This window comes from Carcharhinus amblyrhynchos, chromosome 27, assembly GCF_965287045.1.
Source record: "Carcharhinus amblyrhynchos chromosome 27, sCarAmb.v2.hapA, whole genome shotgun sequence".
NCBI lineage: Eukaryota > Metazoa > Chordata > Chondrichthyes > Carcharhiniformes > Carcharhinidae > Carcharhinus > Carcharhinus amblyrhynchos.
Window position 1 is genome coordinate 25432859 of NC_137350.1, and position 13575 is coordinate 25446433.

At 42.0% G+C, this 13575-nt stretch overlaps 1 protein-coding gene across 1 annotated transcript in view; it reads right to left on the reverse strand.

The window, feature by feature from the left end:
- Positions 1-4830: 4830 nt before the first annotated feature.
- Positions 4831-13575, reverse strand: part of dhx8 (DEAH (Asp-Glu-Ala-His) box polypeptide 8) — a 46145-nt gene continuing 37400 nt past the window's right edge. The window contains exon 23 of the mRNA XM_080213832.1: positions 4831-6494. Coding sequence (XP_080069958.1) covers positions 6275-6494 — 220 coding nt within the window. The 3' untranslated portion in view covers positions 4831-6274. The remainder of the gene's footprint in view (positions 6495-13575) is intronic.

The following is a 13575-nucleotide window of genomic DNA, read 5'->3' on the forward strand; positions in this document are numbered from 1 at the left end:
GGGCTTTCGTCTGTCTAAGAGAGTGCTTCTGTGCTTCAGAAATCAAGTTTGGGCTTGTGGTTGCTCAAAGAAGATAAATCAAAGCATATTTTTACACAAGGCCCAGTCTCATTTCATTGAATGTCTCAACTATTTCAAAAATTACCTTCTACAGGTGGGTACGTGTGGGAAGGATGATCTGTTAGAAAAAGAGTTGCAACACTATCTTCCTTCAGTGACCTGAGATCACTACTAAGCAGCTTACAACCAACGCAAGACCTATTGGGCAGCACAGTGGCACTGGTTAGCGCTGCTGCCTCACATCTCCAGGGTCATGAGTGTCTGGAATTCTCTTGCTCAAGAGTCAATGGAAGCAGTCTTTGAATATTTTAAATGCAGAGCTAGATGGAATGTTTTCACAAGGGCAGAAGGTGGCACAGTGGTTCGCACTGCTGCCTCACGCGCCAGGTACCCAGGTTTGATTCCAGCCTTGAGTGACTGTGTGGAGTTTGCATGTTCTCCCCTTGTCTCCTTGGCTACCCTCTGGTTGCTACAGTTTTCCCCCACAGCCCAGGTAGATTGGTCATGCTAAATTGACCCATAGGGTCAAAGGGATCATCAGGATACAAACAGGGAGTTGCGGGAAAGGGTGTGGGTGGGATCATTGTTGGTGCAGACCCGATTGGCTGACTAGCCTCCTTCTATATTGGGGGATCCTATTGAAGTGCAGCCACTCTTGCAACGTAGGAAATTCAGCAGCTAATTTGTGCACAGCAAGCTCCCGCAGAAGACAATATGATAACAATTAGTTCCTGGTCATCTTCAAAACCGCAGGATGGGATCTTTTTTACTTCAATCCAATTCGTAGAATATATATGTTGCACTGTTGGAAGTGCTGTCTTTTGAATGAAATGTTAAATCAAGGTCCCTGTATACATTTCATTCAAGTAATCTCACAGCATCAGGTTAAAGTCCAACAGGTTTATTTGGTAGCATGAGCTTTCGGAGTGTCACTCCTTCACCAGGTGAGTGACTACTTACTGTGCCTACCCCAGTCCAACGCCAGCAACTACACATCACATTTCATTCAAAAGATGGAACCTCTGACAGTGCAGCATTCCTTCAGTAGTGCACTAGAATGTCAGCCTTGATTTTGTGTTCACAGCCTTCTGACTCAGAGGCAAGTGTGCCACCAACTGAACAAAGGTTGACAAACAAGTCATTGAGGGTTAGTAAGATTATGAAAGAGTTTGATATGGCAGATCATCGAATCCTAGAATCCCCACAGAGCAAAAGGAGGCAATTTGGCCCATCGATTCGGCACCGATCATAATCCTACCCAGGCCCTACTCCTGTATCCCTGCATATTTACCCTCCTAATCCCCCCTAAAAAGGGTCAATTTAACATGGCCAAGCAACCTTACCCTCACATCTTTGGACAGTGGGAGGAAACCGGAGCACCCGGAGGAAACCCATGGAGGCATGGGGAGAATGTGCAAAATCTACACAGACAGTGACTCAAGGCCAGAATTGAATCTGAGTCCCTGGCGCTGTGAGGCAGCAATGCTAATTACTGTGCCGTTGTGCTGCTCCCAGATGAAGAGTGTTTTTCAGTTACTGGGCACCAGAGCTAGAGTCAATAGGGGTGACTTTGAGCCTGCACTCTTTGTGCGTGGGATCAGCGACGACAGCTCAAGATCCATCACACTGGCACTGCCAAACTGTGTTGTGGTGCTGTGCTAGGGGTGGTCCTAGGGAGAAGCCTCTTATGCAGGGATCAATTTATTTGTGGTGATGTGGGGGAGGGGGATGGGGTGGCGCAGACATGGGAGTGGTGGGAATGCCAGCGATGACTAGGGGTAAGTAGGCCAAGGCCAGCGATGATGGGGATTGGGGGAAGAAATGCCTGTGAAGACTGTTGGGGATGGGAGGGTGGGTGGTGGTGGGAAGGCCTGGATACTTCTGAGGTGGTGTTTGCAGGGTGGTGGGAGAGTATATTTTACTCTGAACAGGGCATCTTTTCAAAACAGCGCCCCAACTTCTCTGGAACTGGGCTTCGTCGGCATATGTAGGCCACACGTCTCAAAATGATGGCGTGAAACACACACCTTCCCACTTTTTTTAATGACAATGTGCCATAGGATCTAGAGGGAAAGCCTGCCTGAAAAACACACCAATTTTTAGTCAGATCCTAACGCTTTGCCATTTTTTATAAGATTCCACCCACAGAGTTTTTACAGCACAGAAAGAGGCCACATGTAGATATTCACTAATAAATCCAATAAGGAATCCAGCAGAAACTTCTTGACTCTTTAAGAGAATGATTAGAATGTTGAACTCACTACAAGGAATCGTTAAGGGAACTAGCAGTGGCACAGTGGTCAGAACTGCTACCTCACAGCTCTAGGGACCTAGGTTCAATTCACAGCTTGGGTCACGGTTTGTATGAGTTTCCTCCGGGTGCCCTAGTTTCCTTCCACAGTCCAAAGGTGTGTTGGATAGGTGCATTGGCATTAAGTCCTGGGATGCATGGATTAGTAGGGTAAATATGTGGGATTACAGGGATAGGGTCTGGGTGGATTGTTATCAGTGCAGACTTGGCGGGCTCAATGGGAGTCTATGAAACTAGATATGCTTGGAGAAACTACGACTAGGAACCATAGCTTAAATATTAGAAAGCCAGATCTTACAAGTGAGAAATTATGAATGCATCCACACACAATGGGTACTAGAAATTTGGGAAACCTGTAATCAATGCTAGATCAATTGTTAATTTTAAAATGAGATTGGCAGAATTTTGTTAACCCAAGTTACCAAGGGATTATGGGGGACAGATATTTTTATGGAGGTAAGATTACACATCAGTCAAGATCTCACTTATTGGTAGAACAGGTCCAACGAACTAAATAGCCTACTCCTATGGAGCTAGATAAAGACATGAGGGAGAAAGGCATAAAAAGATATGTTGATGAGATTAGATGAGGAACAGAACATAAACAATAGCACTGACCTGTTAGCCTCAATGGCCTATGTCTGTGAAGATAGAAAGGTAGTGACCAAGAATGCTTATCCAGAATATCCCTAATTCCAGAGTCTCAAATTTAAAAATGCTTGTGATGATACTGTGCTATTTTACATATTTTATGTTTAAAGTGGGGCTGCTTAAGAGGCAATGCTCTCTTACAAGAGTCGATTCATCTGGGAAAGCATGTAGCACAACTGCTGAGAACAGAATAACTGCTTTTAGTTAGGAATTTGGCACTTTGTGGAGTTGTAGGACGTTTCATTTATTTAAGTTCTGTGGGATTTTCGACTAGGTACGCAGAGTCTGAGTGTTGCGATTAGGTTGATTGGCAGGGATAGTCATGTGATTAATGGGAGAGCTAAGCTTGCAGGAAAACCCAGTTTCATTTTCATTTTAAAATATAAGCCATTGCTGCCTGGAGCTGCCGGAAGAAAGCCATGTCTCTTTCTCTCCAAGTCTTGCTGAAAATTCAAAGCTGGTAACTTAAGTCAAAGCAAGTATGTCTGCGCTTTGCTTATTAATTTTAAAGAGTGTTGAGCACAAGAGAAATATTGTTTGATTGAAACTCAGTGATAGGATGGAATTCTTCACTACTAACCTATATTTAAGTATTGCTCAATTGTTAAAGATTAAGCTAATTAATTATAATTAAATTGCATTGTTAAATGAAGTTCCTTCGCTGTCACTGGGACAAAATCATGGAACTCCCTAACAGGACTGTGGGCATGTCTACACCACACGGGCTGCAACAGTTCCAGAAGGGCGCTTTGTTCATGTTTGCAAGGGCAATTAGGGATAGGCAATAAATGTTGGGCTAGTCAGCAATGCCCATGAAATTTCACAGCCTCCATGGCGAGGCCAGTGAGCCATTCATATTGGCAGAACTGGAAGATCCTACTGGATTGGAGAGCTGGAAAATTCCAGTCTTCAGGCTCTACACTTCAAGCAGAGATTCCACTGTTATCATTGATGATGATTATTTATGCATATACCCACCGACTATAGAATCAAGATGAGATCCTAAAACTAATTGACCTTCAGGTATCTCCTCACCTGGCGGCCATTATCTGAAGTCTGGATATTACCACTCAAAAAAAGTTTTCAGTTCATTGACTGGTCTGTTAAGGACATCAGTAAGGCTACACATTCTACATTCAATTCTATAAGTCCACCTCAACAGTTATCATAAAATCATAGAATCCCTACAGTGCAGAAGGAAACTATTCAGCCCATCGAGTCTATACCAATTCCACCCAGGCCCCAACCCTGTCACCCCATGTATTTACCCCACTAATCTCTCTAACCTACGCATCCCGGGACACTAAGAGTCAATTTAGCACGGCCAATCAACCTAACTGCACATCTTTGGATGGCAGGAGACCGGGGCACTGGGAGGAAACCCATGCTGACACAGGGAGAATGTGCCAACTCCACACAGACAGTGACTCAAGACAGGATTGGAACCCAGGTCCTGGAGCTGTGAGGCAGCAGTGCTAACAACTATGCCACCGTGCCAACCTAACCACTGTGCCCCCATGCTGCCCTAATTGGGGCCATCATTTTGGAATCATGAAATTGGAAAGCAAGGGCAAAAAAACACTATTTATTCCTGTGACTCTTTCCATTAACTTCTTTGCTCACTATAAAAGTACTGAAATGTAGAAGCATTTCCTTGCAGTAATCACACATTGGCACATGCAAACACACACACACTCCAATAACAACCTGGCAGCATCTGAACTCATGGGTTGAAATTATCACTTTGTAAATTGTCCACGAAAGAATTGCAGGGTTGGTGCGAAAGAAGAGGAACAGAAACATAAGTGCACATTCCATACAAAATATACAGCCCAGTTTTATTTGTGTCTTTGAGATACCACATATTTAATGAAAAACTTTTTTTTTACAATGTATATGTACATTAAATCTTGATATAAATATATCTGAATTGTAGATGAAACTGAACAAGGTCTTCCAACAGGAAAAACTTCCTTGTTCGTTCATTCCCAGCTGCTGCAACACCTGGGTCTTTGAAACCGCCAGTCAGGACTAAACACGGTACATAAAAAATATTAATCGTTCTTAAGTATAGGATTTGCCACTTCCTTTGAAATTAAACACAGCTATTAAAAAATATCTATTAGCAGTGCTACCGTTTAAACCCTACAATATGCGCTGGAAGAATCATTAAACTCTAAGAAAGGTAATGGCCAAGAGGCATATCTTACATTTCAATGTTTAATCCATTTCAATGGTAATTACAGCTCTTGGGAGTCATAAAGTAACTTGACGGATTAAAAAGATGCTGTAATGTTCCGGGTAAAACATGTCTAGGAAGATGAGAGGCTGAAGTAGGAAGATTTAGGACAGATCTTTGAACAGATGAAGAGAGCAAGAAAGAAACGTCCAACCACAATGCTAACCTGAAAGCAAAAATATTGAGAGTGCTGGAATCTGAAACAAAAACAGAAAATGCTGGAAAATCTCTGCAGGTCTGACAGCATCTGCGGGGAGAGAACAGAGTGTCCGATAACGTTTCAAGTCTGGATGAGCCTTCGAAGGGTTGTCTCTCTCTCCCCACAAATCCACTGAGATGTTCCAGTATTTTGTGTTTTTTTGTTAATCGAGTTTCTTCTTCAGATTTATATTGCAGTTATGCATTTGTTGATTTGACTCCAGAGGTTTCAAATACATTGGGCAGGACTTTACGGTCTCGTTTGGGCAAGATTATAAAATCCCACCCGAGGCCAATGGAAATTTCTTTTCTGAGAACCTCGCCCGACCTGAAGGTGTTCTGCCTTAATGTTTGTAAACGATCAAACACATTCTCAGTTGCACTTTGTGCCTGTTACCAAAACATTAGAAGTGAAATAAAAACACATACTTAAAAAAGGCTGCATTTTTTAAAACAAAAGGACTTTCTGCCACCATCTAGTTGTTGCAAAGGAAAAGTATTTTCTTGGATTCAATTGTTACAGTACATTTGTTTATTCTGCAGAGACTGATAAAACAGCAATTATAACCAGGTTTGTGTATAATAGCTATGAGTAACGTCAAGAATAAACCGGGACACAGAAAATATTTCCTCATGTTGGAAACTAACTCACGTGAAGCTTTTAAATGCCAAAATACATCATATAGGGAAATGCACAAAAATAAATATTGGAGATGCAGATTTTCAGTTTTTAGGGTGCCACTTGCAATCCCTCTTGAGCATTTTCTCCTGCTTCCCACCCTGCTCTTTGCCAAACCATGACGACAACTAGAAGCCTAACGTCGTCTGAATGCACGAGAGATCCTCCAGGCGTTGGGTTCTTCGTAGCGGTTGTACAAGGGCTCCAGCCGCTGTTGTTTCTTTTGCTTGCTGAGTTTAGTTGGGTCAGACACTTTGAAGAAGGCAGGTGCAAACTCCACCAACCACCGTGGGTCAATGGTGGTTACTTCCCGCATGTATTCTTTAGTTGTTAAGACAAGTTCATGATATACAACCCTGAAAGAAACATGCAAATATTGTAAACTCTTATCAATTCTATTTCCTATTGCTTTTCACATTAGGAAACGATTTCACAGCTTTATCATACATGATCCTAAACAGCTGGGGAATAAAGACAGTCACACAGAGGATCTCCATTAAAGTTAACTATTTCACAAATGGGTTTGTTGGTCTTTTGAGAACCATGCATCTAGCAGTGCCAATCTTAGTGGGTAGGGCATAACAGCTGTGAAGAAATGCCAACATTGTCCTTTCAAATCCAGAATCTTTGCGTGAATCAACTTCTATTGGTGAGCTAATTCTTTCATCAGAAAAAAAATACAAAAATCTGAAAACACACATTAACTGATTCAAGAACAGTATCTTCCCTGCTGCTATCAGACTCTCGAATGGTCCTATCATAAATTAAGTTGATCTTTCTCTTCACCCTATCTGTAACTACAACACTACATTCTCCACCCTCTTCTTTCCTTTTCCCGTATGACCTCTATAAACGGTATGTTTTGTCTGTAAACCATGCAAGAAACAATACTTTCTACTGTATGCCAATGTGACAATAATAAACAAAAAGTTTCTTCTCTATCAGCTGTAAATCATTCATATGAAATAAGTGTGATGAAATCCTTCTGTAACTTTGAAGAATCGCATTTATGTCGTGCCTTTCACAACTCCAAATGCTTTACAGTCAAAGTGCTTTTGAAGTTTGGTCATACTGTTCTAATGTGAGCAAAATGCAGCCAATTCTCACACAGCAACTTCCCACTTCCTAACAGGGATGACCAAACAATCTGTTTTTTTATTGAAGATTGGCCAGGCCAATGTTTTTTTGTGTTCAAGTCCTAAAGTGCAACTTACTGACCTGAGGCGAGAGTGTTACCAATTGAAGCGAGAGTGACACCCAACTCAACATTAATTGGCAAGTGACTGATACCAGAAATGGAAATGTCATACTAGGAGAGCAGGTGGCGTTCTTCAGGAAGTTCGTTGGCAGTTGTGCAGAGTTCATTCGGGCTCAGTGATAGTACTTCAGGCCAAGTCAAAGTCATTGGTTCAAGCCCCACTATCCAGACTGAGCACATAATCTAAAATCATTGAACAGAATCCCCACAGCACAGAAGGAGGCCATTTGGCCCACTGAGCTTGCATTGACAACAATCCCACTCAGACCCCATCCCTGTAACCCCACGTATTTACCCTGCTAGTACCCCTGACACTAAGGGGCCATTTAACATGGCCAATCAACCTAACTTGCACATCTTTGGAGAGCTAGGTGACATTGCAGTGCAGTATTAAGGGAAAGTTACACTGTTGACGGTGCCATCTTTCAGGAGGGACAGCAAATTAGGGCACTGCCTGCCTTGCCACGTGGACATAAAACATTTAATGGTACAATTAATAGAGTAGGTGCGGAATCCATTCATGTCAGGTGATAGTATAACAAGCCAACAAGGATATTACTTACACCACTTTTCAGTATCAGTACCATTGATCACGGCATACAAGTTGGCCTGGCATGCAAGACATCCCCAATTTTTAGCCCCAAAATCACGTTTTTACATATACTCAACGCAGCCTCCCCTCCCACTTCTGCCACAACAAGCTATGCGCACAATAGTAGTCACTCTCAGTATTTCACCCTACAAATGATGTTTGACTTACTGGAATTTTAAATTGGGCGAAAGAATCAAGCAGGTGGTTTGGGTTGTGTTGTAAAGATGTGCAGGAGTTTATGACACACCCATGAGAAACAGACCCCATATAAGAACATAAGAAATAGGAGCAGGAGTAGACCATCTAGCCCTTCGAGCCTGCCCCGCCATTCAATAAGATCATGGCTGATCTGAAGTGATTCAGTTCCACTTTCCCCCCATAAGCCTTAATCCCCTCATCTCTCAGAAATCTGTCTACCCGTGACTTAAATATATTTAGCGAGGCAGCCTCCACCACTTCAATGAGCAGAGAATTCCAGAGACTCACCACCCTTTGAGTGAAGAAGTTCCTCCTCAACTCTGTTCTAAACTGCACCCCCCCCCTTATTTTGAGGCTGTGCCCTCTAGTTCTGCTATCCTTTCTAAACAGGAAGAATCTCTCTACCTCTACCCTATCTAGCCCCTTCATTATCTTGTAAGTCTCTATAAGATCCCCCCCTCAGCCTTCCAAACTCTAACAAGTACAGACCCAGTCGATTCAATCTCTCTTCATAAGCTAACCCCCTCATCTCCGGTATCAGCCTGGTGAACCTTCTCTATACTCCCTCCAAGGCTAATATATCCTTTCGCAAATACGGGGACCAAAACTGCCCACAGTACTCCAGTTGCGGCCTCACCAGTGCCCTGTACTGTTGCAGCAAGGCCTCTCTGCTTTTATATTCTATCCCCCTTGCTATAAAGGCCAACATTCCATTCGCCTTCTTGATCGCCTGCTGCACCTGCAGACTGGGTTTTTGCAATTCATGCACAAGAACCCCCAGGTCCCTCTGCACTGTAGCATGCTGCAGCTTTTCACCCTTTAAATAATAATCCCTCCTACCATTATTTCTACTAAAGTGGATAACCTCACATTTGCTAACGTTATATTCCATCTGTCAGGTCCTCGCCCACTCACTCAGCCTATCTAGATCTCTCTGCAGACTTTCCATGTCCTCCACGCAATTTGCTTTTCCACTCATCTTCGTGACATCAGCAAATTTTGTTACCCTACGCTCAGTCCCCTCCTCCAGATCGTCTATGTAAATGGTAAACAGTTGAGGCCCCAGCACCGATCCCTGCGGCACTCCACTAATCACCAACTGCCAACCAGAAAAGCACCCATTGATTCCAAATTTATATGAAATTGATATTCCCATTGATGTGAAAAACGACCACCCATATCCAGCCAGCAGGGATGGCAGGACTGACGTATGAGGAGAAATTGACTAGGATTGTTTTCGCTGGAGTTCAGATGACTGATGGGGGCTCTCAGAGACTTATAAAATTCTAACAGGACTAGACAGGGTAGATGCAGCAAAGATATTCCCAATGGTGGGGGGTGGGGTCACAATCTGAGGATTCAGGGTAGATTAGATCATTTAGGATGGAGATGAGGAGACATTTCTTCACCCAAAAAGTGATGAGTATATGGAATTCATTGCCACAGGAAGTAGTTGATGCCAAAACACTGAATGTATTCAGAGGCGGCTGGATATAGCACTTGGGGCAGTCGGGATCAAAAGTTATGGGACGAGAGCAGAATTAGGTTACTGGGTTGGACGATCAGCCATGGTCACGATGAATGACGGAGCAGGCTCGAAGGGCTGAATGGCCTCTCCTGCTCCTGTCTTCTATGTTTCACTCCTATGCTCAGCATATAAACTGACTGCAGTTTTGGAAGAATTTACCAAGACTTCAACAGTTGACTAATATGCCAGCAGTTAATAATTTTAATTATCACAGACATTAAACGTAATGGATGAAAGCAACGCGATTTGAAAATTTGGCAAAAAAGAGTCTAAGATAAAACTTCAAGCAGAAACTTTTATCGGCTAGAATGCAGCACTGCATAGGAAAAAAAAACTTTGGGGGAAAAAAAAAGCAACTCAAGTAATAAGATGATATATCCCATTTCCCAATTTCACTCCAGGCACCAAAACAAGCAGAGAATTGAACAAGAACTAACTGGTGTAGAGTCTGGAGACACCCACCTGAAACAAAGCCTAGAGTTAGTAGGACTAACCCTGAAGAAAGGAAATGAGATGAGAAACAAAAACTTTCCAAAGAAGCTTTGTGAAGCACAGTTAAAACATGTGAAATAGGTGATGCAAAAGTGGACTCTATATATATGTATGTATATATTTATATACACACGCTCATGGAAAAGGGAAAAAAATAAATAAAGTGCACATACAAATGCGATTGCTAACTTGCAGAAATCATGGGACTAAAATAAAAGGATGAGTTTAAAGCATATAGAAATAGTTTAGTTATTTCTTCAAGTGAAACAAAGGCCTGCAAATACACATCTGCAAAAGACTATTAGTGCTATGTAGACAGAACGTCAGGTCATGCTGCCAAATGTAGCAAATCAATTAAATAAATGGGGGAAGTGACTCACTTAGCCCAAAGGGCTTACCACACCGCAATTCACTGTGGAGTATGGGCTGACACTATCCATTAGCCAATCAGAAGACAATCCTTGCATTGAAATAATACAAAATACCATCATGGACTGAGTATCACTTTCGCCCACTGAAATTTTATCAAGGGATTCCTGTTCTTAGCACTTATCCTTTTTCAAATCTCACAAACTCAATCCTAAAACTTAAGGCCACTATTTACAATCTTTTAAAAACTAATTTAAGCTTTACTCTGTCAGATTCTTTGGTGGTGTTCCACTGACTCTGCTGAAACAAGAGTTAAGAAATTCAACCCCTCGACCAACGTTGTTCAGCTTTTAGGGATTCCCGCTCACAGAAGCTCAGGTAATTTGTTCTGCCATTAGCGACGTGTCACACTTTATTTTAATGTTGTGGCCGAGACTCAGACCTATCTCAGGTCAGTAAGAATCCCACTACATCCGATGCAGATTTTCCAGTCAACCATCAATACTTCATTTTCATTGTTTGGACATTTTACATCAGCTGTTTGTTCATAATCACGTTTCATTTTCTCCCCTGGCATCACCTAAACTACCCCTCCTCTCCTCTAACTACTACCAGCCCTGTAGCCAAGATTTCTCCATTCCAGCCTCGTTCCACCACAGGAGGCCGTGCTTTTCTAAGCCTAGGCTGCTGATTTTCCCTCTAAACATCTCTATCTTCATTTAAGACACTCCTTAGACTCTTTGCCCAAGCTCTTGGTCTTCTGTCCTATTCTTTATGTGGCTTGGTGCCAAAAGAGAAATATTTTGGGATATTTTACTACTTTAAAGCTGCTACATAAATGCAAGTTATTGTGTATAAAATCTCTTTATGCTGTTGCAAAGAAACATTTCAATTTGTTGCTTCAGTGATCATTTTTTAGTTGACTTTGAGATGCAGTTGACATGTATTTGATTCACAATAACACGTTTTCACATCATTAAATTGCACCAGTGGTCTCAGTGGTGATTCCTTCCTGTATTTGCTGTATGAAAACATTAATTTAAAAACTGAGATAGGTAGGAACAAGGCGGAGAGGGAGTAAAGCTTCCCTTTCAAACCTGGGGTTTGAATTTTAAAATCGGTCCTGGTTAATAAGTTGACAGTTAATTTTCCATGATTAAGAAAAATGGAGATTGCCTAGCATTGACCCAATTCCTGGTAAAGCACTGGTCCATGGTACAAAACTCTCAACTGAGCAGCTAATTACATTTTGATACCCTGGATATAGCTCTCATTATTAACTACTAAAAGAACCAATGTTATAAATCACTGGTGATATCTATGAATAAATCCATAGCATAATCATGTGACAGCTCTCTGACTGCTACTGGCCTTCATAGTGAGAGGATTTGAGTTCAGGAGAAGGATGTCTTGCTGCAATTATACAGGGCCTTGGTGAGGCTACATCTGGAATCATGTGAGCAGTTTTGGTCTCCTATTCTGAGGAAGTAAGCTCTTGCTATAGGGGGAGTGCAAGAAATGTTTACCAGACCAATTCCTGGGATGGTGGGACTGACTTATGAGAAAATACTGAGTCAGTTAGGATTATATTCACTGGAGTTCAGAAGAATGAGGGAGAAATTTCACAGAAATCTACAAAATTCTAAAAGGACTAGGCAGAGCAGATCAGGAAGGATGTTCCTGATAGTGTGGGTCTTCAAAACCAGGGGTCATAGAAGTGAGGAAAAATTTCTTCATCCAGAGTGGTGAGCCTGTGGAATTTGTTACCACAGAAAGTTGTGAGGCCAAAACATTGTACGTTTTCAAGAAGGAGTTAGATATAACTCCTGGGACAAAGGATATGGAGGGGGAAGGTAGAATCAGGCTTTTGAGATGAACGATCAGCGATAATCATGGTGAATGGAGGAGCAGGCTGGAAGAGCCGAATGGCCCACTCCTGCATCCATTTTCTATATAAAGGGAAACGTTAATCTGTTCCTTTCACTGTCCACAAACATAACGATATTTTCTTAGCTCAACTGCCTTCCCTGTTATTCCAAATGTGTTCTCTCTTCCACACAAGACACAAATCCATGATGGAGCACAATCCTCACCATCACTAAGATCTCCTCAGTATCTTGCCCCAAGCTTTGAGTGAGTGAAGAATGTGAGCAAATCATTCAAAATGATAGCCAGCACTTCACGCAGATGTTGTTCCCAACTGGCATCCAAACACACAAACTTTGCAGCAATGAGGGTTTGTGGACTGGGGTGGGCCACAGTAGCAATTAACAACAGGAACCTGAGCCAACTTCTCCTCTTACTAGCCCAAAGCTATAAAATCTAGTTGCGGTATGGCCCATCCACTGTGACCAGCTACCTCTGCTCAACCCCAGGACTTTACTGATCCTGTGTTAGCTTGGTACCTCTACATAATGCTTTTATTCAGTAAGCCATCAAGAGAACTTTGTCATACATATAAATACCACAAATATGCAAGCATCGTGTAATGTAAACTGTTTACATGTATTACAGACACTGGAGTAAAAATCTTACTGTCATACTCGCTATGGAAAAACACTATGGGGAGAAAAAACCACCAGAATTTAAGCTTTGAACAAGGATGGGAGAAATCTCCTCAACATCCCACTTGTGCAATGGTCTTTCTGGAATATTTGCACAATATTCCAGCAATAACATTCAAGATGATGCCATCCCACTGGTGCCATGAAATAAATAGCAAGGTTCAGTGTGTCACTCAACGTAAAGGATAAGTGCATGATTTGAAAAGAGATGCAATCTGAATTAATTGTTTGCTTAAAAAAAAGGCAGATCAAACAGTAGGGTGTAATTAAACATGTGACACATAAGGAGCAAGTTAACATCTCCCTCCTCTGGGTAAGAGATGCATGAACGAGAAGTTACAGCAAAAATTATGTTTAAAAAGATACAAGTGCTAAATACAAAGAAAAATAGCAAAAAGCTTTTATAAATAAAGAATTAAAGGATAGTGCATCTTAG